General features: G+C 58.6%; 2 protein-coding genes across 3 annotated transcripts; both read right to left on the bottom strand.

Moving 5' to 3' along the window:
• Positions 1-869: 869 nt before the first annotated feature.
• Positions 870-8,520, bottom strand: ROBO4 (roundabout guidance receptor 4). Its single transcript, XM_058041130.1, is given in 22 exon segments — positions 870-927; positions 929-1,043; positions 1,131-1,268; positions 2,037-2,374; positions 2,454-2,573; positions 2,664-2,846; positions 2,925-3,077; positions 3,165-3,689; positions 3,774-4,065; positions 4,145-4,321; positions 4,891-4,927; positions 4,929-5,079; positions 5,162-5,312; positions 5,391-5,562; positions 6,151-6,272; positions 6,360-6,579; positions 6,667-6,779; positions 7,515-7,642; positions 7,717-7,855; positions 7,932-8,210; positions 8,299-8,343; positions 8,457-8,520. Coding segments are annotated over 22 exon segments (3,720 nt in total).
• Positions 8,521-10,609: 2,089 nt separating this feature from the next.
• On the bottom strand, positions 10,610-18,597 carry HEPACAM (hepatic and glial cell adhesion molecule). 2 transcript variants are annotated; one of them, XM_058041362.1, is made up of 7 exons: positions 18,461-18,597; positions 14,091-14,432; positions 12,742-13,023; positions 12,542-12,635; positions 11,184-11,257; positions 10,999-11,069; positions 10,610-10,907 (listed from the first exon to the last, which is right to left on the bottom strand). In XM_058041362.1, the coding sequence occupies exons 1-7, from the start codon at positions 18,543-18,545 to the stop codon at positions 10,620-10,622; spliced, it is 1,236 nt and encodes a 411-aa protein (XP_057897345.1). In that variant the 5' UTR covers positions 18,546-18,597; the 3' UTR covers positions 10,610-10,619. The 2 variants fall into 2 exon arrangements, with proteins under 2 accessions (XP_057897345.1, XP_057897344.1); XM_058041361.1 differs by having other exon boundaries at positions 10,999-11,257.
• Positions 18,598-20,659: the final 2,062 nt, after the last annotated feature.

Raw genomic sequence — 20,659 nt, forward strand, 5'->3', positions numbered from 1 at the left:
AAGGATGGTGGGAAAGGACAAGGACGCCTGAGAGGGATGAGGTGATGGAAAGGGAAGGGGACAGTCGGTGGGGGACAAGATTACATGGGGGGACAACGACACAGCAGGTGAGTGAGGGTGCTGGTGAGGGACAAGGAAGGCTGGGGGACAAGGAGGCCTGAAGGGAAGAGGACAATGGAGGAAGGACAAGGATTTCTGGGGGGTTGAGGACTGCTGGAGAAAAAACAAGATTGCTTGGGAGGGACAAGGACAGTAGTAAGGCTGTAGGGGGATGAGGACAGTGGGGACACTTGGCATGAGGGACAAAACAACTGATGAAGGATGAGGACACTCAGGAGGGCTGAGAAGGCTGGAAATGAGGATGATTAGGAGGGACAAGGACATTTAGAGGGAGCACATGGACACTCGGGTGGCTTGGGAAGGATGAGAACATTTGGGAGAGACAAGGATAGAAAACGTGGGACAAGGATGCTGAGGAGGAACATGAACTATCAGAGATCACAAGGACAGTTGGAAGGAATGGGAATTGTCAGTGGGAATGGGGATGGTCAGGGGGTCAACAACCCTAGGGAAAGACAAGGACACAGGGTGGACAACAGTGCTTGGGCTGGAGAAGGATTCTTAGGGGGGCTGAGGATGCTGGTGAAGGAGCAGGACACTGAGGGAGGACAAGGACACTTAGAGGGATGCAGACTCTTGGGGAAGATGAGGATGCTGGGGAGAAATGAGGAATTTGGGAAGGGGTGGGGATGCTGAGGAGGGATGGGGACACTGTGGAAGAAGGAGGACACTTAGGAAGGACAAGAACGCTGAATAAGGAGGGACACCCACCCACGTAGGTGCCACCCACCCTTTGTGGGTGGCTTTTCCTAGTAAAGACCCCCTGTTTGGGGAGCTGCCCAATAAAGCTGGATTTTAGCTGAGCCAAGGGCTCTGGCCTGGCTGTGTCCTGCGCCCTGGGGACTGCCACGCTCCTGTCCCTCCTGTCTGCAGCTCACCACCTTCCCTGGCCCAGGGGCTGCCAATCCCTGTCCCTTGGCAACCTGGAAAGCAAAGGACACATTTTCCAACACCCTGTAACACCTCACCACCCCCAGTGCCCACCACCCTGGCACTGGGGCACTGCACACCGTTCTGTGAGCTGCTGTTCATGGCTGCCTCTGTCCTGGCTCTCTGTGGCACCTCCAGCACTTTCCACCAGTCCCAGGTGGCAGAGTGGACTCCGGGTGGGAAGACCTGCTCCAAGGGCGATGGTGGTGGTGAGGGACCTGCGGGGAAGAAGGCAAGAGATGGTGGCATCACCGTGGTGTCCCAATGGAACCATCTTCATTGAGTGTGGGGGTTCCTGTTGTGGGTTTCTCTGGGTCTGGATTGAAGGCACTTGGGACAGTAGTTGATGTTTGGACTCAGGTGTTTATTATTTCTTATCAGTGAAACAGTCTCACTACCGTGAGTTTGGCAGCCTTTCATCAGAAGGCACAAAATGGCCAACAATCTCTTGTTCCAAGGTCTTTTAAGACTAAACTATCCAATTAAGAACTGACACCTGGATTATTTTCAATTTAACCCAATAACTGATCCTTCAAAGCCCACAATGCAGACTTTTCTGCCCAATTACAAAATGCCACCCAAACCCAAGAAGAAGAAGGAAGAAGAAAGAAGAAGAAGGAAGAAGAAATCCAGGACAAACCCTGTGCCCTCCATCTTCCTTCCATCCACAACATACTAAAAATCCCAAAACCTCAATTTGTCACCCAGTGATACACCTACACTACTCTCTATAGTCTATTGCACACTTTTGTGGATTCCAGTTATCTTGAAGTCTGGGAAACTTTCTCCATGAATGAGGAGAAAGTTCTCCATGGAGGGTCACTGATTTTGGCTCTCCATGAATGAGGGTGCACGTCAGCACTCCCCTGGGGGTCAGGGCCCCCCAGAGCAGACACAGAAATGTTCCCTGCGGCGCCCTGGGTTTGCACACTTGAGAAGGTGACAATGCTCAGGGTCAGAGAGGGGGGCCAGGGCCCTTCACTCACCCCTGCAGGCCCCATCAGTGTCCTCCAGGCTGTAGCAGAGGCCGTCGACAGCCACGGCCAGTGCCCGGGCAAAGCTGGCGTCCAGCAGGAAGGAGCCGTCGCAGGAGCTCACCAGGCTGCAGCGGGTGCTGGCAAAGTTGTCCTCTGACACAGACCCCCAGCCGTTCAGCAGCGACCCTCCTGGCGAGCCCCCTGTTGCTGTGTGCTCTTCCTCCTCCTCCTCCTCTTCCTCCTCCTCCTCTTCCTCCTCCTCGCCCAGCTCAGAGGCCGGTGGCCCGTAGATGTAGCCGTAGGTGTGCGGTGGTGAGAAGGAGCGTGGTGTGGTCGGTGCTGGGGGTCTGTGGGGAACACGGGGGGGGTACTGCTGGCACCAGGGGATGCTGCAATCATGGGAGTGTCCCAGGGGATGGGGAATACCTGCAGCAGGTGGTGTCCTGGTCCATCTCCAGCACCTCAGCCACCTGCTGTTGTGTGAGGACCCCGTCGCTGAATGCTGGCGAGAGGCGCCCGCTGGCCAGGGACATGTCCTTGGCGTACCTGGTAGCCAGGAACATGTCCCTTGAGTGCCCGGCCTCCAGTGACTTGTCCCAGGTGTGGCTGGTGGCCGGGGACATGTCCTTGGGATACCTGGTGTCCAAGAACATGTCCTTCTGGTGACCAGTGACTAGAGACACCTCTTCAGGACGCCTGATGGCCGGAGATGTGTCCCTGGAGTGCCTGGTGGCCGGAGATGAGTCCCTGGAGTGCCTGGTGGCTGGAGATGTGTCCCTGGGGTGCCTCAAGGCTGGTGACATGCTTTCAGGGTACCTGCTGCACAGGGACATGTCCCTTGTGTGCATGGTCACCAGTGATGGGTTCCCGGTGGCCTGAGACATGCCCTCAGAGTACCTGGTGTCCAAGAACTTGTCCCTGTGGTGCTCGGGGACTGGGGATGTCTCCTCAAGGTGTCTGCTGAGTGGGGATGTGTCCCTGGGGTGCCCAGTGGCTGGCAATGTGTCCTTGGGATGCCTCAAGGCTGGTGACATGTGTTCAGGGGACCTGCTGCACAGGGACATGTCCCTTGTGTGCATGGTCACCAGCAATGGCTCCCTGGGGTACTTGTTGGCTGGGGACATGTCCTTGGCATACCTGGAGGCCAGGAACTTGTCCCTGCAGTGCTTTGTGCCTGGTGACATCTCCTTGGGGAGCCTCGTGCCTGGGGATGTGTCCTTTGGGTGCCTGCTGGCTGGGGACACGTCCTTGGGGTGCCTGGTGGACACTGAGATGTCCCTCTGGCACCTGGCTACTGGTAATGGGTCTCTGGGGCACCTGGTGACCAGGGAGGTGTCCTCAGGGTGCCTGGTGGCCAAGGCTGTGTCCCTCTGGTGCTTGGTTGCTGGTGATGGATCCTTGTGGTGCCTGGTGGCTGGTGACATGTTCCTGGGGGTCCTGGTGGCTGAGGACACATCCTTAGGCTGCCTGCTGTCCAGGAACATGTCCTTGGGCTGCTCAGTGACCAAGGACATGTCCCTAGGGTTCCTGGTGGCCGGTGACACACCCCTGGGGCTCTCTGTGACTGGGGACCTGTCCCTGGGGATCCCAGTGACTGGGGACATGTCCTTGGGATGCCTGGTGACCAGAGACGTGTCCCTGGGGCACACGAAGGTCGGGGACCTGCAGGTGCAAGGGACATGCTGGAGTTTGCAGCGAAGGGCTGGGTTGCAGGGTTCTCACCTGGATGGGGACACCCAGACTCACCGTGTCACCGGTGGGTGCCAGGCGTGGGGTGGTCTCGGGGGCGTCACCGGTGACGTGGTTACACCCGAGGCCAGCGGGCTGCTGCCCCAGTGTGGCTTTGGAGAGCTGAAGGCCGGTGGCCGTGGGTCCCTGCTGTCCATCCTGGCAGTGGCAGTGCCACCCTTGTGCCTCCTCTGCTGAGGCTGCCTGGCTGCCAGCCCCAAATCTGTGCCCCACTCGCCTCCAGTCCCAGGGACAGGGACGTGGCTGGGGCCAGGCACGAGCAGGGGGGTGCTGTGCACCTGGTGCAGCTCTGCGGGGGGAGTGAGGGACATTGGCCATGGGCCATCGCCCTGGTGTCCCCCATGTCCCCCCATGTCCCCCACACCCACCTCTCTTGCGGACACGCTCCCAGGGCGCTGGGTTTGGGGTGCTGGGCGAGGAATGCACCCCAGGGTGGCCCCCAGCACAGCACCCCATGTCCCCGAGGGGGGGTGGGTGTCCCCCACGGAGGCTGCTGTGGATGGGGGGCGTGGGGGGACCGAGGCTCGACGGCTCCAAGGAGAGGGCTGGAAGAGTAAGAGAGGTCAGGGCACCCACGAGGCCATGTGTCCCCTGTCCCCTCTGTCCCTGGTCTGTGTGTCCTCACTGCCTGCAGACAGACAATGGGGAACACCAATGGGGAACCCCATGGCACTGGGGGTCCCCCAGCATAGGGTGGGGGTCTTGGGTACACTTTGCTGCTCCCATGGCACTCTGTGGGGTCCTAGCCTGGGCTGGAGGTCCTGCTCCGTGGAACCGGGTGGGAATCCAATGGCATCACATGGGGGTCCCATGGAACTGGAGGGGGTTCATGGCAGAGAGTGGGGGCTCTGTGGCACTAGGTGGGGGTCCCAACCCTACTGTTCACTGCAGGGGCGGGGGAGCCATGGCAGTGGCTGGGGGTCACCAGTCCCCACGGGGCTCACTGGAGGGGTGGGGGTCCCATGGCAGTGGCTGGGGGTCACCAGTCTCTGGGGGCTCACTGGAGGGGTGGGGGTCCCATGGCAGTGGCTGGGGACACCAGTCTCTGGGGGCTCACTGGAGGGGTGGGGGTCCCATGGCAGTGGCTGGGGACACCAGTCCCCACGGGGCTCACTGGAGGGGTGGGGGTCCCATGGCAGTGGCTGGGGGTCACCAGTCCCCACGGGGCTCACTGGAGGGGTGGGGGTCCCTGCCATCACTGCCCAGGAGCCGGCTGCTGAGGCTGCTGCTGCTGCTGAGGTTTCGGGGGGCACAGCTGGGTTTCCAGGGGCCACCAAGCCACGGAGAGTCACCAGCCACCAGCCTGCAGGGCGAGAGGTGCTGTCAGTGCATCCATCCCCCCCACACCAGGGATGTGCCGTGTCCCCCAGCCCATGGCCTCTCACCTGTGGCGAGCTGCAGCGTCCTGGCTGGCGCGGCGCTGGCACAGGAGGAGGAGGAGGGCGAGTAAGGCCAACCAGAGCATGGAACCAGCGGCTGCGATGACAGCAGGCTGCCGCAGCGCCTGCACCACCCTGCTGCTCCCTGCTGCCAGCCCTGCAAGGTCCCAGCAGTGTCACTTCATGTCAGCACCCTGACCCCCACCCACACCCCGCCCTGCTGTCCATCTCCTACCCAGGACTCCGCAGGTGGCATTGCTAGGGACCCCCAGCCCTGCGCTGTTGAAAGCGGCCACCTGGACACAGAACTCGGCCCCGGGGTGTGGCAGGAGGGCTTCCAGGCGCCGGGTGGCTCCGTCCACTGTCCTGTTGGTGGGATGCTGCCAGCCCTCACCCATTGACCAGACCTGGCAGGCACCAAGAAGATGTATCCCTTAGGTGATTAGCCTTGATGGACCTCCTTGGACAGACTCCTTCAGATGAACATCCCTTGACAGACTCCCATTGATGGATCCCCCATGGACAGATTCACTTGGATGGGTCCCCTAAGATGAATCTCCTTGATGGACTCCCCTTGAAGGACCCCTTTGGATGGGCTCCCTTGTATGCCCCTAGGATGGACCCCCTTGGGTGAAAACTTCTTGGATGGACCCCCATTGATGGACTCCCCTTTGGATGGACCCCCTTGGGTGAAAACTTCTTGGATGGACCCCCATTGATGGACTCCCCTTTGGACGGACTCCCTTGGCTGAATCCCCTCGGTTGGACTCCTTTGCATGAACTCCCTTGGATGCCTCTAGACAGATGCCCTGGGAGGGACCTCCACCCTGGCTGGCCCTTTTGGATGAACCCCCTCCTGGACAGACTCCTTGGATGGTTCCTCCCCTTGGACAGAGCCCCACCTTTGCCAGGCTCCCTTTTTGGATGGATCCCCTTGGACTGACCCTCCCTGCCCAGAAGACCCCCGCCCTGCCCCTTTGCCCCTTGCCCCATACCTGGTAGCCCCGGATGACGCCGTTGTGCGCTTCAGGAGGAGGCGGCTCCCAGCTCACCACCACGGTGCCATTCCCTGCCTCAGCCTGGCTGACGGTGACACGCTGGGGCGCTGCACTTGGCACTGCCAGGACAGGGATGCTGAGACCCCTGGGACCCCCAAGAAACCTCCCCACCACCACCCAGGCATCCCGGCGGATGCACAACACACCTTCCTCGGGTATCCAGAGGTGCCTGCTGTTGCTGTCTGAGCCCTGGGTCCCTCCGGTGTAGGGTCGGACCTTGAACTCGTACTTGTAGCCCCTGCGGAGCGCGGGGATGGTGGTGCTGAGCTCCCTGCCCGCATCGTGCTGGACCCAGGAGGTGGCGACCGGGAACAGGCTGCGGTACAGCACCACGTAGCCCACGGGCACGGGCACCGGCATCAGCATCTGGAGGAGAAGGGAAGGATCCCGAGTCAAGGTGGGACACGGGGATGTGTCCTGTCCCCTCTCCCCTGGGAGTGGCATCACACGAACCTGCCAGCGGAGCTGCACAGCAGCACTGGGCAGGGCGGTGCTGTTGTCCAGGTGCAGCCGCACGGCCAGCAGCTCCCGCGGGGCAGAGTCCTGCTGGCCCGTGGCCAGACGGTCTGTGGGGCAGAACAAGGTGAATCCAGCACCAGGCAGGACCAAAGCACCTGCCCAGACACCCCCTGAGATACCTGCACATGGAGATCCTGACGTCTACCTGGATGGACTGACTCTTTTGGACAGACACCCTTTCATTGGTTTGCCTTCAATTGACCCCTCTTGGAAGGGTCCCCTTTGATGTGTTGCCCCTGGGGACATGGGATGGGATCCCATGATTCACCCCTCCATGATGTCCCTTTGGATGGATATTTCTTGTTCTATCCCCCTTCAATGTACTTCCATCTTCCATAGATCCCCTTAAATGGATCCCCTTGGAGGAACCAGGTTGGCTGGATCCCCTTAAAGTGGGTGATCTTGAATGAATCCCCTCGGATGGACTCCCACCTCAGTGCATTTCCTTAGATGGATCCCCTTACATGGATGGATCCTGTTGGATGGATGTGTTTGGATGGACATACCTGTGGAAGTTCTCCTTTTGATGGATGCCCTCAAATGACTCAGTTGGACGGACTTTATTTGATGGCTGATGGCTGATGGCTGATGGATGATGGCTGATGGCTGATGGAGGATGGATGATGGAGGATGGATGATGGATGATGGATGGCCTTGGATGGACCCGCATGGACAGACTGCCCATGGATGAACCCCATTAGATGGATCCTGTCAGATGGATCCCCTTGCATAGACCCCAAGATGTCCCTGGTGCCCGTGGTGGCGGAGGTGCCAGCACTGACCCTGCACGTGCAGGACGGTGGTGGCGGCGGCGGTGCCCAGCTGGCTCTGCGCTGTGCACACGTACGCGCCGGCGTCGGCGGCCGTCACGGCATAGAGGCGCAGCGTGTGCTCCTGGTCCACCTCGTGCCTAAGGGTCACCAGCTCTGCATCAGCCTCATCCCCACGCCAGGGATGGGACCTCTCCCCCCTGCCACCACCTACCTGCCCCAGGGCAGGTCTCCGTGCTCCTTGTGCCACTGCACCTGCGGCGCTGGGTCACCGCGGGCGCTGCAGCCCAGCTCCACGGTGCTGCCAGGCACCGCCATGGCATCGCTCGGGTGCCGCACGATGCTCGGCTTCTCTGCGGGGGGACATCAAGGACATGGCACCATGGCTGGCTGTGAGGTGCCCACCAGCTGTGGGGACCCTTGGCTTACCCAGCACAGAGACGCGGGCGCCCCGGCTCTCCCTCCTGCCTGCCGCGTTGGCCGCCACGCAGATGTAGAGACCGGAGTCGCTCCGTTGCGCCGACGCCACCTGTAACTTCCCCTTGGTGACCGTGTACCTGCCACCTACCAAGTCCAGAGTCACCCCATCCTTCTTCCAGGTAATGTAGGGCTCGGGGTACCCCAAGGGGGGAACACAATCCAGCTCCAATGCTTGTCCCGCTGTGGTCACCAAATCGCCCGGCTGCAGGCGGAAATTATCCCGCAGCACTGTGGCGGGAGGGCACATCGTGGGTGGGGGGAACAGGATTTTCTGGGGTCTCCCCACCAGCATCTCCCACCCACCAGGCGTCCTTACCAGCTGGAGTTTGGGGTGCCGTGGCCACGCTGGGGAGGCGGCAGCCTGTCGGGTGACAAGGAGGTGGGGGAATGCCAATAGGTGCCTCAGGTGGGCATGGTCTGAGACCCGGGGTGGGGCAGGGTTGAGTGGAGTTTGGCCCCGTGGGCTGCACTCACCTCCGCGGTGCAGGGCGGCGAGGCAGAGCCCCAGGCCCAGCGCCGTCTCCCAGCCGCCCGCCATGCCGGCCCTGGCCAGCCTCAGCCTCCCCGTTTCCTCCCGAAGTCCCGGTTCCTCCCGCCCGCACCGGGGCTGGATCCGGCTCCGGATGGGGGGGTACAATAGCCGGATGCGGGGGCCGGGAAATGCCGGGGGGGGGGAAGGTGGCGGTGAACACAAACATCTCAGCCATCCTGGGGCGGGCGGAGCACCCGGAGACAGCAGAGTGGGGGACACCAGCAGTTAATGAATTTAATTAGTCAGAATAAATTCCCCTTTTCCTTCGCCATGTTCAGAGGAAAACAAATTAAGAAGATACGGGCTCTCAGCTGAGGATGCCATCAGTAGGTACCAGAGGGAACAGCCCAAGTTCTCCCATGCATTAAAGTGCCAGTTTCAGTGCCAGCCAGGTGCATTGGGTCTGTGTGCTCTTACCTGTCAGCCACTTCTCATGTGTCCCCCCACCCTGGGGGACCCCTGTCCCAAAAAGACACCCAAGGGTGCCGCCGCCGTTCGGGTAGTACGTTTAGTTTATTGGTTAGTAGTGCACCCCGAGCACTCTGGGGTGCCCCGGCACCCACCCCGGGTGCCCCAGGGCCCGGCTCGCTTGGCCGGCTGCTCTCTGCTTTTCATCCTAAACCTATTTCCCATGAAGGCTTGGGGAGAGACAGCGCCGTGAGCCCCAAAACCGGGGGATTTTCACAGAAAATCCTACCATGGCAAAGGGGCAATGCTTGGACCAGGGCTTCCAGCCCACGTTTAGGGGACATTGCAGCTGGGGAGCTGGGGAGCAGGAGGGAGCCCCCTGTTTAGGCCGCCTGGTGCGTGTTGTGGCTTGTGTGCCAGTGCATGTCCTGATCCATGCATGGGGACTGTGCCATGGCAAGCACTGTGCTCTTGCTCTTGTGTGCCAGTGCATGTCCTGCTCCATGCATGGGCGCTGTGCCATGGCGGGCACCGTGCTCTTGCTCTTGTGTGCCAGTGCATGTCCTGCTCCATGCATGGGAGCTGTGCCATGGCGGGCACCGTGCTCTTGCTCTTGTGTGCCAGTGCATGTCCTGCTCCATGCATGGGGGCTGTGCCATGGCAAGCACTGTGCTCTTGCACACACGTGTGCATGCAGGGTCGCTGGGTGCGCAGTGTGTGTGCTCCCCGTGTGCGTGTGCACGCTCCAAGCATGCTCAGCTGCTGTGTGCTCGCTCTCTTCACACACATTACACACACCCTGTGCAAGCACAGCACACACACACTTTGCACACTCACTGCAGGCTCCACGCGTGCCCTGTGCCAGCACTGCAGATTCACTCTTGTGCATGCTCTGAGCACACTCAGCTTCTCGTCTTGTGCACGCTCTTTCTGCACACACCATGCACGCTCTGTGTGTGCTTTGTGCAAGCACTGCACACACCCTCTGTGCTCACCCTCTTTGCACACTCACCGTGTGCTGTGTGCACGTCCTGTGCAAATGCTGTGTGCAGGTTCCCTCCCCACGCTCCCTGCACACCCTGCACAGGCGCTCTCTGCATGGACTCTGTGCATGCTTGGAACACACACGCAGGGCTGGCATGCCCACAAAGGCCATGCAGGCTCAGGGGACACTCTGCACACCCCATACATGCCCTGTGCACACTCTGCAGCTTAGCTGCACGCTCCACGTGTGTGCTCTCCATGGGCTCCACGTGTTTTCCTGCATGCTCTGTGCATCCTCTTCGCACACTGTGTGCACACTTGCTGCACACCCTGGTGCCTGCCCCCGTGCGCACAGTCCACGTGCCCTCCTGCACGCCCCATGCACGTGTGCAGCGCTCCATCGCTCCCTCTGCACGCTCCATGCACCCCTGGCACACTCTCCGTGCGCTGATCGCATGTTCTCTCTGCACACGCGTGTGCACGCTCGTCCCGGCGAGAAAGCCATTAAAGCGATGCCCCAGGAAGACGGGGGACGGAAGAGGGGAGCTCTGGGTGGGATCAATAGGAAATTAGTGACTTTACGCCGAGCACAATGACGCCCAGTGGCGGAGCGGGGCCGTGCCGGTGTCCCCGCTCGCTCGGCGGCGGCAGCGCGGCCGTGCCGGTGTCCGTGCCCCTCGCACGCCGCCACCGAAGCGCGCACAGTCCGCTGCTCAGGCGCTGATCTCCACGGCGTTGGCCTCCTCCTGCTCGCGGATGACGTGCACGCCCGCAGTCCGCAGCAGCCGCGGGGCGCCGCGGGAGCGCGCCGGGGAGCCCGGCGGGGAGCGGTGCGTCCGCGTCGAGGCGGGCGAGCGGGCCGGCGAGCGGTGGTAGCGGCGGGCGGAGCGCCCCACGGGGCCCGGCGAGCGGCCGGCGGCGGGCACGGGCGAGCTGCTGTAGCCGGGCTCCACCGTGCCGCGGGGCTCGGGCAGCGAATCCTCCTCGGCCTCCGGAGAGTCCTGCCGAAAAACAAGGGCAGAGAAACGTGGGGCGTGTGCGAGACCCTCTGCCGGGACGCTTCAGCGTGCTACTGGCGCTACCGGCTCTCACCTTGTCTTTAAGGATGTACAATGCCACCGGGTTCTTGCGCTCGTGCTCGCCGCTCCGTGGGATGCCCTCGGCTGTGCGGAAGGAAGGGAAGGTGCTGCTCACCATGCCAGGAGCATTGGTGTCCCCCCCATGCCCGGAGCATTGGTGTCCCTTGGCCCACGACTGCCACACCAGGCTGCACTCACCCTCGTGCTTCAGGCGCTCCTCGTCCTGCTCGGCGTAGTCAGAGGTTGGTTGTGTCTCTGCTTGTCGCTTCTCCCTGGAAAGGGGCAGGGCATGGAGGAGGCAGCACTGGCATCGTGCTGGAGGAACGGGGGGAACTGCCTGTGGCTCGTCCAGGGGGGGTCAGGTACTGCAGGGATGGGGTGGGGTGGGATGGGATGGGATGGGATGGGGTGGGATGGGATGGGGTGGGATGGGATGGGATGGGATGGGATGGGATGGATGGGATGGGATGGGGTGGGGTGGGATGGGATGGGGTGGGGTGGGATGGGATGGGGTGGGATGGGATGGGATGGGATGGGATGGGATGGGATGGGATGGGATGGGATGGGATGGGATGGGATGGGATGGGATGGATGGGATGGGATGGGATGGGATGGGATGGGATGGGATGGGATGGGATGGGATGGGATGGGATGGGATGGATGGGATGGGATGGGGTGGGGTGGGGTGGGATGGGATGGGATGGGGTGGGATGGGATGGGATGGGATGGGATGGGATGGGATGGGATGGGATGGGATGGATGGGATGGGATGGGATGGGATGGGATGGGGTGGGATGGGATGGGATGGGATGGGGTGGGGTGGGGTGGGGTGGGGTGGGGTGGGGTGGGGTGGGATGGGATGGGATGGGATGGGATGGGATGGGATGGGATGGGATGGGATGGGATGGGATGGGATGGATGGGATGGGATGGGGTGGGGTGGGGTGGGATGGGATGGGATGGGGTGGGATGGGATGGGATGGGATGGGATGGGATGGGATGGGATGGGATGGGATGGGATGGGATGGGATGGGATGGGATGGATGGGATGGGATGGGATGGGATGGGATGGGGTGGGATGGGATGGGATGGGGTGGGGTGGGGTGGGGTGGGGTGGGGTGGGGTGGGGTGGGATGGGATGGGATGGGATGGGATGGGATGGGATGGGATGGGATGGGATGGGATGGGGTGGGGTGGGATGGGATGGGATGGGATGGGATGGGATGGGATGGGATGGGGTGGGGTGGGATGGGATGGGATGGGATGGGGTGGGATGGGATGGGATGGGATGGGATAAGATGGGATGGATGGGATGGGGTGGGGTGGGGTGGGATAAGATGGGATGGGGCGGGACAGCACGTCTGTCATGGCATGCCATGCCATAGCATGGTATGGCATGTCTTGGCATAGCATGGGATAGGATGCATCAAGATGAAATGAGATAGGATGGTAAGGACAAGATAGGAAGAGATGAAATGGGACAAAACGTGATGGACAAGACAGGATGGGACAGGATGGGACAACCCCCTTTATCTCCCACGTTATCCCCACACGTACTTCTTGGAGGGTTTCCAGCAGGCACAAACTGTCACCAGCGTGACAAGAAGGAAGATGCCGCCCGTGGACAGGATGATGTAGAGAGAGCTCCGGCCTGCAAGAGAGGAGTGAGGGGGGACAACACCCCAAAAAATTTTAGCTGAAAGCATCTGCAAGGGATGGCCAAACCTGGGAGCAGGAAGGGGAGAAGGGTGGCTTACGGTAAACAGTGAGCTTCACGGGGACACTGCGGCCATGGCTGATGGGGTTCTCCACCAGGCAGCTGTAGACATCATCGTCAGCCATGAGGACACGGGTGATGGTGAGGATCTTCTGGTCAGGGGAGAGGAGCAGGCGCGAATCGTTGCTCAGCGGCCGCCCGTCCTTCAGCCAGGTGTAGGTGGGCTTGGTGCCATTCTCGTGCGAGCAGTTGAGGGTGAAGAACTCGCTGAGCTCCAGCACTGTTGAGGAGGCCACCAGTACTTGTGGCTTTGAGACGGGAACTGCGGGCAAGTAGAGGAATCACAGTGATGCCACATTTCAAGGGATGGATGGGCTCAGGGGGCAGGAAGAGTGACACCAAAACCCCACCAACCTGAGGTGGCTGAAACCCCCAAAACCACCTCCCAGGTGGAGAAAGCCCTCCCAATGTGTGCTCAGGGAACACATCCCATGGATAACCCAATTTCCCCTGTGTAGCATGGTATTTTCTGAAAAATCCTTTCCTTGGGATTTTTCCTCCTGAGAAGCTGAGAAGCCTCAGGAACAAAATGTCAACAATGGTTATCTGCTGCTGTGGAATGCAACAGGTGCATCTGTGATTGGTCCATGTTGGATGTTTCTAATTAATGGCCAATCACAGTCAGCTGGCTCAGACTCTGTCTGAGACACAAGCTTTTGTTATCATTCCTTCTTTTTCTATTCTTAGCTAGCCTTCTGATGAAATCCTTTCTTCTATTCTTTCAGTATAGTTTTAATATAATATATATATCAATATAATATCAATATATATAATAAATCAAGTCTTCTGAAACATGGAGTCAGATCCTTGTCTCTTCCTCATCCTCAGATACAAGCCTTTGTTATTTATTCCTTCTTTTTCTATTCTTAGCTAGCCGTCTGATGAAATCCTTTCTTCTATTATTTTAGTATAGTTTTAATATAATATATATAAATATAATATATATGTCAATATAATATCAATATATATGTAGTAAATCAAGTCTTCTGAGATGTGGATTCAGATCCTCATCTCTTCCCTCATCCTCAGACACAAGCTTTTGTTATCATTCCTTCTTTTTCTATTCTTAGCTAGCCAGCCTTCCGATTTCCGATGAAATCCTTTCTTCTATTCTTTTAGTACAGTTTAAATATAATACATATAAATATTTTATATATATATATATATATATGTATGTATGGATGGATATGGATATGTATATATAAAATACCAATATATATATATAATAAATCAAGCCTTTTGAGATGTGGAGTCAGGTCCTCCTCTCTTCCCCCATCCTCAGACCCCTGCAAACACAGTCACAGCCCTGGCTGTCCTCCTTGCCCTTACTGTCCACGGTGAGGTTGATGGTCTTCTCGCCGGTGAAGGTGTCGTCGGTGATGGACACCTCCACCTCGTAGGCGCCCTCGTCGGCCAGCTGCAGGGGGCTGATGAGCAGCGAGCCGTTCTCCAGCACGCGGATGCGGTCGCGGTAGTCGGGCCGCAGGTTGCCGATGATCTCGGTGCCGATGGACTGGACCACGGTGACGGGTTTGTCCCTCTTCAGCTGCCACTTGACCACGGGCTTGTCGGCGCTGGCGCTGGCGTAGCGCACCGACAGCAGCGCCGCCTTGCCCGCCGTGCCCCGCACCAGCGGCGTGGGGCTGGTGATGTTCACCCCTGCCAGCAGACCTTGGGGTGTGGGGGGAAAGAGTGGGGTGCCCAGCATGGAGGAAACAGGGAAAGACCAAGTGAGCACCCCCAAGGTGCCCAGCTTGGTTCCATGAGCTTTGCAAAGATGCACGTGTGACCCCAAAAGTGCTGGTGATGTTCATCCTTGCCAGCAGACCTTGGGGTGTGGGGGGAAAGAGCAGGTTGCCCAGCATGGAGGAAAGAGGGAAACGCCAAGTGAGCACCCCCAAGGTGCCCAGCCTGGTTTTGTAACCTTTGCAAGGATGCATATGTGACCCTAAAAGTGCGTGAGGGGTGATGTTCACCCCTGCCAGCAGACCTTGGGGTGTGGGGGGAGACAGTGGGTTGCCCAGCATGGAGGAAACGGGGAAACGCCAAGTGAGCACCCCCAAAGTGCCCAGCTTGGTTCCATAAGCTTTGCAAAGATGCACATGTGACCCCAAAAGTGCACAAGGGGTGATGTTCACCCCTGCCAGCAGACCTTGGGGTGTAGGGGGAAAGAGCGGGGTGCCCAGCATGGAGGAAACAGGGAAACGCCAAGTGAGCACCTCCAAAGTGCCCAGCTTGGTTCTGTAAGCTTTGCAAAGATGCACATGTGACCCCAAAAGTGCTGGTGATCATCCTTGCCAGCAGACCTTGGGGTATGGGGAGAGACAGGGGGTGCCCAGCATGGAGGAAAGAGGGAAACACAAAGCTGGGGCTGTGCTGAGGAATCCCAAGGTGCCCAGCTTGGTTCCGTAACATTTGCAAAGATGCACGTGTGACCCCAAAAATGCTGGTGATCATCTTTGCCAGCAGACCTTGGGGTATGGGGAGAGACAGTGGGTAGCCCAGCATGGAGGAAACAGGGAAACGCCAAGTGAGCACCCACAAGGTGCCCAGCTTGGTTGCATAAGCTTTGCAAAGATGCACGTGTGACCCCAAAAATGCTGGTGATCATCCTTGCCAGCAGACCTTGGGGTATGGGGAGAGACAGGGGGTGCCCAGCATGGAGGAAAGAGGGAAACGCCAAGTGAGCACTCCCAAAGTGCCCAGCTTGGTTCTATGAGCTTTGCAAAGATGCGCATGTGACCCCAAAAGTGCACAAGGGGTGATGTTCATCCTTGCCAGCAGACCTTGGGGGGTGGGGGGAAAGAGCGGGGTGCCCAGCATGGAGGAAAGAGGGAAACACCAAGTGAGCACCCACAAGGTGCCCAGCTTGGTTCCATGAGCTTTGCAAAGATGCACGTGTGACCCCAAAAATGCTGGTGATGTTCATCCTTGCCAGCAGACCTTGGGGTATGGGGAGAGACAGGGGGTGCCCAGCATGGAGGAAACGGGGAAACACCAAGTGAGCACCCACAAGGTGCCCAGCTTGGTTCCATGAGCTTTGCAAAGATGCATGTGTGACCCCAAAAATGCTGGTGATCATCCTTGCCAGCAGACCTTGGGGTATGGGGAGAGACATGGGGTGCCCAGCATGGAGGAAAGAGGGAAACACAAAGCTGGGGCTGTGCTGAGGAATCCCAAGGTGCCCAGCTTGGTTCCGTAACATTTGCAAAGATGCACGTGTGACCCCAAAAGTGCATGAGGGGTGGGAGCCCTCCTGCACTCAGATCAATGCAACACGAGAAAAATCAAGGAATCAACCCTAAAATTGCTTTGGGCATGGGAGGTGGGTTGTCACAGACATCTTTTATGAAAAATCCTTTCATTAGGATTTTTCCTCCTGAGAAGCTGAGAGGCCTCAGGAACAAAATGTAAACATTGATTTTCTGCTGCTGTGGAATGCAACGGGTGCATCTGTGATTGGTCTCATGTGGTTGTTTCTAATTAATGGCCAATCACAGTCAGCTGGCTCAGACATAAAGTCTGAGCCACAAACCTTTGTTATCATTCTTTCCTATTCTATTCTTAGCTAGCCTTCTGATGAAATCTTTTCTTCTATTTTTTAGTATAATTTTAATATAATATATATCATAAAATAATAAATCAGCCTTCTGAAACATGGAGTCAGATCCTCGTCTCTTCCCTCATCCTCAGACCCCTGTGAACATGGTCACAGTGGGTCAATGCAACCCCCTGTGAAGATGCATTATCACCCCTCAAAGCTGCATTGGGGATGGCAGTGCTCCTGCAGCCAGGCAAATATTACCAACACTTTGCAAAAATGCATGCATCACCCCAAAATGCAAGGAGGAGGAGTGGATGGCACACCTCCTGTTGCTGGGTTTTGCAAAAATGCATGTGGAGCCCCCAAAACGTGCAGGGCTTGGGCAGGAGCTCTTCTGCAGCTGGGCCTATGCAACCCTTTGCAGAAATTCATCTGTCACCCCCAAAAATGCAGGGGAGTGCTCCTGCAGCCAGGTCGATGCAGCCCTTTGCAAAAATGCACACATCACTTGCAAAAATGCAGGGGTGGGAGGCAGGTCGAGGCAGCCCTTGGCAAAGCTTTATCATTGCCCTGCAAAAATTGCCTGGGAGTGAGAGATGCCAGTGCTCTGATCAGTGCAATGCTTTGCAAAGATACCTTAATTCCTCCAAAAATGGTCAGGGGGAAGGATTTTGTATCACACCCCCATCCCCATTGGATGCTCCTGTCCAGACAAAGCCCCCTCAGACAGAAAACTGCATCACGAGATGCACGTGCATTGCTCCTCATCGCTGGTTTCGAGCCAAAAAAGGCAGGGAAAAAGTGTAAAAACATGATTTTCTGAGGGGAGGCCGCTGTCCAAAACGTTCTCCCTCCCCAAAATACCTTCAGCACCCCCGTCCTGACATCCCAGAGGTGTCATCCGTGAGCCCCCCATACGGGCGCCGTCACCCACAGCGAACAAACCCCATATTGAAGAGGAGGGCAGAGTGGGAAAACCAGCTGGGCCGGGAGAAGCAGGAGCAAGAAAGGCCTTAAACAAGCCCGAAAAGTCATGGGACCTATTGGTATGCAACGTCCGTCCGTCCGTCCTCCCCGGCAGTGCCACAAACAGGCCCCGGCTCGCCAGATTTGGGGAGCCCTCGCCCCACAGGGAAGGCCAAGGCATGGGATGGGGATGTGGCCTTCCGTGCATCCCTGCCCCGTCCCCGTGCGCTGCTCTTTAACTGTTTCTTCCCCTTTTTTAACCCTGTTCCTGGCTTTTTCTCCGCTCTGGATAAAAAAACCAAAAATTGGGGAGTTCATTAATAAATCAGGAAATGTTCAGTTTTCCTACAGCATCTTTGGCTTAGGAAAAGCCAAAGATGGAGATCTCGCAGCCCTTTTTAACCGATTTGTTGAAAAGGTCCACCAAAAATCCTCATTTTCACACTATTTTGTGGCACAAATCCCTTTTTCTTTTTTTTCCCTGCACTATTTTTTGGGGTGTTCTCACTGCAGCCCTGGCTGTTTTTAGGGTCTAAATCAAAGCCAGCAAAAAGCCAGTTGGTTTTGTTTTTCATCCGTCCTCCACGTCTGAAGGGAAATGGGGCCTCCCCAGAGCTGCTTTTGGGTGCAAACTTTGGTAAAACGGAACAAAATTGTTGAATGTGATTTTCTGTGTTGCCAGACCTGGGATGGGGTGGTTTGGGGCTCATTGAATTCCAAAAAGTGAGAATTTAGAGAAAAAATTAGGGAGAAAATGATGGAGAAAACAGAGGGTGGCAGTGGGATGGGCAAGCCTAGAAATGGGGTGAAAAATGACTTTTTAAGGGCAGCTGAAGAATGGGTAAGAGAAAATATTTGGAGATGCTAAAAAATTCGGAAAAAAATGGGGTTCGGGGAAGGAAAAAACCTGGGGAGAAGCTCAGGATGGGGGCAGCGCCAAATCCTCCCCGACATCAGGACCTGCTTGGCTGCAGAAAAGCGTTTTCCCCATTTTCATTCCAATTTTCCCCCCTTTTTTCCCAGCTCCCGAGCAGAGGGTACGCTCGGCAGCGCAACAACCCTCCCTCAACCCCCCCCTAGGGCATCACCACCCTCACCACCCCCCCGGCCCGCTCCCTCCATCGTCTGGACATCCCCAAAACCATGGAAAAAACGGGAAAATAGTGGGAAAACAGGGCAATCTGCGTACCTGCGTGCAGCGCCAGCAGCCAGGTCAGCGGCAGCAGCCCGGGGGGAGCGGGGTGGCCCCGCGGGGCAGCCGGCGCTCCCCACATTTCGGGCAGGCTCGCCCCCCGAATCGCTCCGCTTCCCCACTCCGGGCACGTCCCTCGGAGCTCCCGGCTTGGCGCTTCGCCCGGCTAATTTATTTTTTTTTTTCCCTTTTTTTTTTTTTTTCTTTCTTTTTTTTTTTTTTTTTTTGTTCTTTCCTTTCTCAATAGAGCCCTGTGTCCTGGTGGCTTTCGCCTCCTCGGAGGCCTCGAGCTGACATTTATTTGAGGAAAAACCACTCAGATTTGCATTTTTTTGTTCCCCTGCTTACAGACCCCCCATTTCCATGTTTTCTACACTTGGGGTGGGGAGGCATCACCCCATCGAGCCCAGCTGAGGTTTGCCATCCCCTCCGCGGACAATCCAAAGGGATTTTGGCCTCTGAACATCCCATTCAGCTAAACTGGGGTTTTCTTTAGGAAGGGTGTTTTGCAAAGCTGAACCCCCACCCCAAAAACTACCCCGCTTTTTTTTTTTTTTTCTTTTTTTCCTTTCCCCTCTTCTCAGGCTCTAAAGCGAAGCCCGGTGGCATCCAGGCTTCATTCCAACTCCATGCCAATTAGCGCCAGTTCCCCGGGCACCGCTGAATAGGGCAGCGGGATGTGAGGCAGGATGCCCAGAGCCACTTCCCACCCCCTTCCCGAGCCCTGCCAGGCTCATCACCCCAGTGAGACACCGCCCACCCCCCGGGGGTCTCCTGGCCCCCAAAAGGGGTCGATGCCTCCGAGCATCCTGCCCCAGAGGGAGGGAGATGCTCTGAGGGAGACGGGTTATGGGGAGATGGTGCAGGGGGGTTGGGGGATGCTACAGAAAGAGGCTTTGAGGTAGTTTTGGGGAAACATTAAGGGGGGCAGATGCTTTGGGGTCACCTTATGGGGAGGTGCTTTGGGGTGATGCTGTGTGATGTTATAAGGGGATACTCGGAGGGGGTCAGGGATGCTGTAAGGATATTTGGGGGCGACTCGTACAGGGATGCTGTGTATGGGGTGTTCCAAGGATGCTCAGGGGGCAGTTTCAGGGATGCCCTGAGGCGGACACGGTTCCTCCACCCCCATTCCAGCGGAGGCGGGACTCGAACCGGTGACCTCAGAACCGTGAGGGGCTGGGGCTGGAGGCGGCCTGCGATTGGCTATGGCGGGGGGGCGGGGCTTGAGGCGTGGCGGAGCGATGATGGGCGTGGCCGGGAGGCCTGAGGGCGTGACCGGGGCTCCCGGGGGCGTGACCGGGGCGAGATCGGGGCGTGACCGAGGCGACATCGGGGCGTGGCCTAGACGTCTGGGGGCGTGACCAGGATGCGACGGGAGCGCTACCGGGACTCTCTGAGGCGTGGCCGGGGCGTGGCCGTGCGGCGGAAGTGGCGCCAGGATTCAAAGCTGCGCTGGCGGCGGAAGTGGCGGTTGGTGCGGTCTGAGGGGCCGCGGGGAGCTCGGGGTTTGGCGAGGGGGATTACCGGGGGGATTACGGGGAATGAAGGTGCAGAGTCTGGGGAGGCGTTTGGGTGATACGGGAGGATGGGCCCGAGCCCGTGGGGCAGCGCCCAGGGACGGGTGAGGGTACACAGGGGGTGAGGAGGGGCTGGCCGGGATGGAGGGCGGTGGAGTTCGGGTACCGGGAGATCGGAGCGCGAACCTCGGGGAAAGGGGGAGCTGGAGGTGGGGTAAAGGAGGTGGCAGTGGGGATAGAAGGGAAGGGGTGCAGTGATGGGGCAGAGGGGCTGTCAGCCGCCATGGGCTGGGGGTCCCCGCTCAGAGCTGCGGGAGGGCAGCGCGGGGAGAGGCTGCGGGAGCTGGGGCAGGTGCGGGTTGGGCTGCGGGAGATGGGGAAGGTGCGGGTTGGGCTGCGGGAGATGGGGAAGGTGCGGGTTGGGGTGCGGGAGATGGGGAAGGTGCGGGTTGGGCTGCAGGGGATGGGGCAGGTGCGGGTTGGGCTGCAGGGGACGGGGCAGGTGCGGGTTGGGCTGCGGGAGCTGGGGCAGGTGCGGGTTGGGGTGCAGGGGATGGGGCAGGTGCGGGTTGGGCTGCAGGGGATGGGGCAGGTGCGGGAGCTGGGGCAGGTGCGGGTTGGAGTGCGGGAGCTGGGGAAGGTGCGGGTTGGGCTGCGGGAGCTGGGGCAGGTGCGG

The sequence above is a fragment of the Melospiza georgiana genome, chromosome 27, assembly GCF_028018845.1.
Source record: "Melospiza georgiana isolate bMelGeo1 chromosome 27, bMelGeo1.pri, whole genome shotgun sequence".
NCBI lineage: Eukaryota > Metazoa > Chordata > Aves > Passeriformes > Passerellidae > Melospiza > Melospiza georgiana.

What these genes read in the sequence shown, in the direction of transcription:
- HEPACAM (XM_058041361.1), bottom strand. Translation starts at nt 18,545, where the DNA reads ATGTGGGGAGCGCCGGCTGCCCCGCGGGGCCACCCCGCTCCCCCCGGG. An exon ending in GCTGCTGGCGCTGCACGCAG is followed by an intron (nt 14,433 to 18,460) that starts GTACGCAGATTG and finishes CCACACCCCAAG; the next exon opens with GTCTGCTGGCAGGGGTGAAC. An exon ending in TGCTGGAAACCCTCCAAGAA is followed by an intron (nt 11,258 to 12,541) that starts GTACGTGTGGGG and finishes GCCCCTTTCCAG; the next exon opens with GGAGAAGCGACAAGCAGAGA.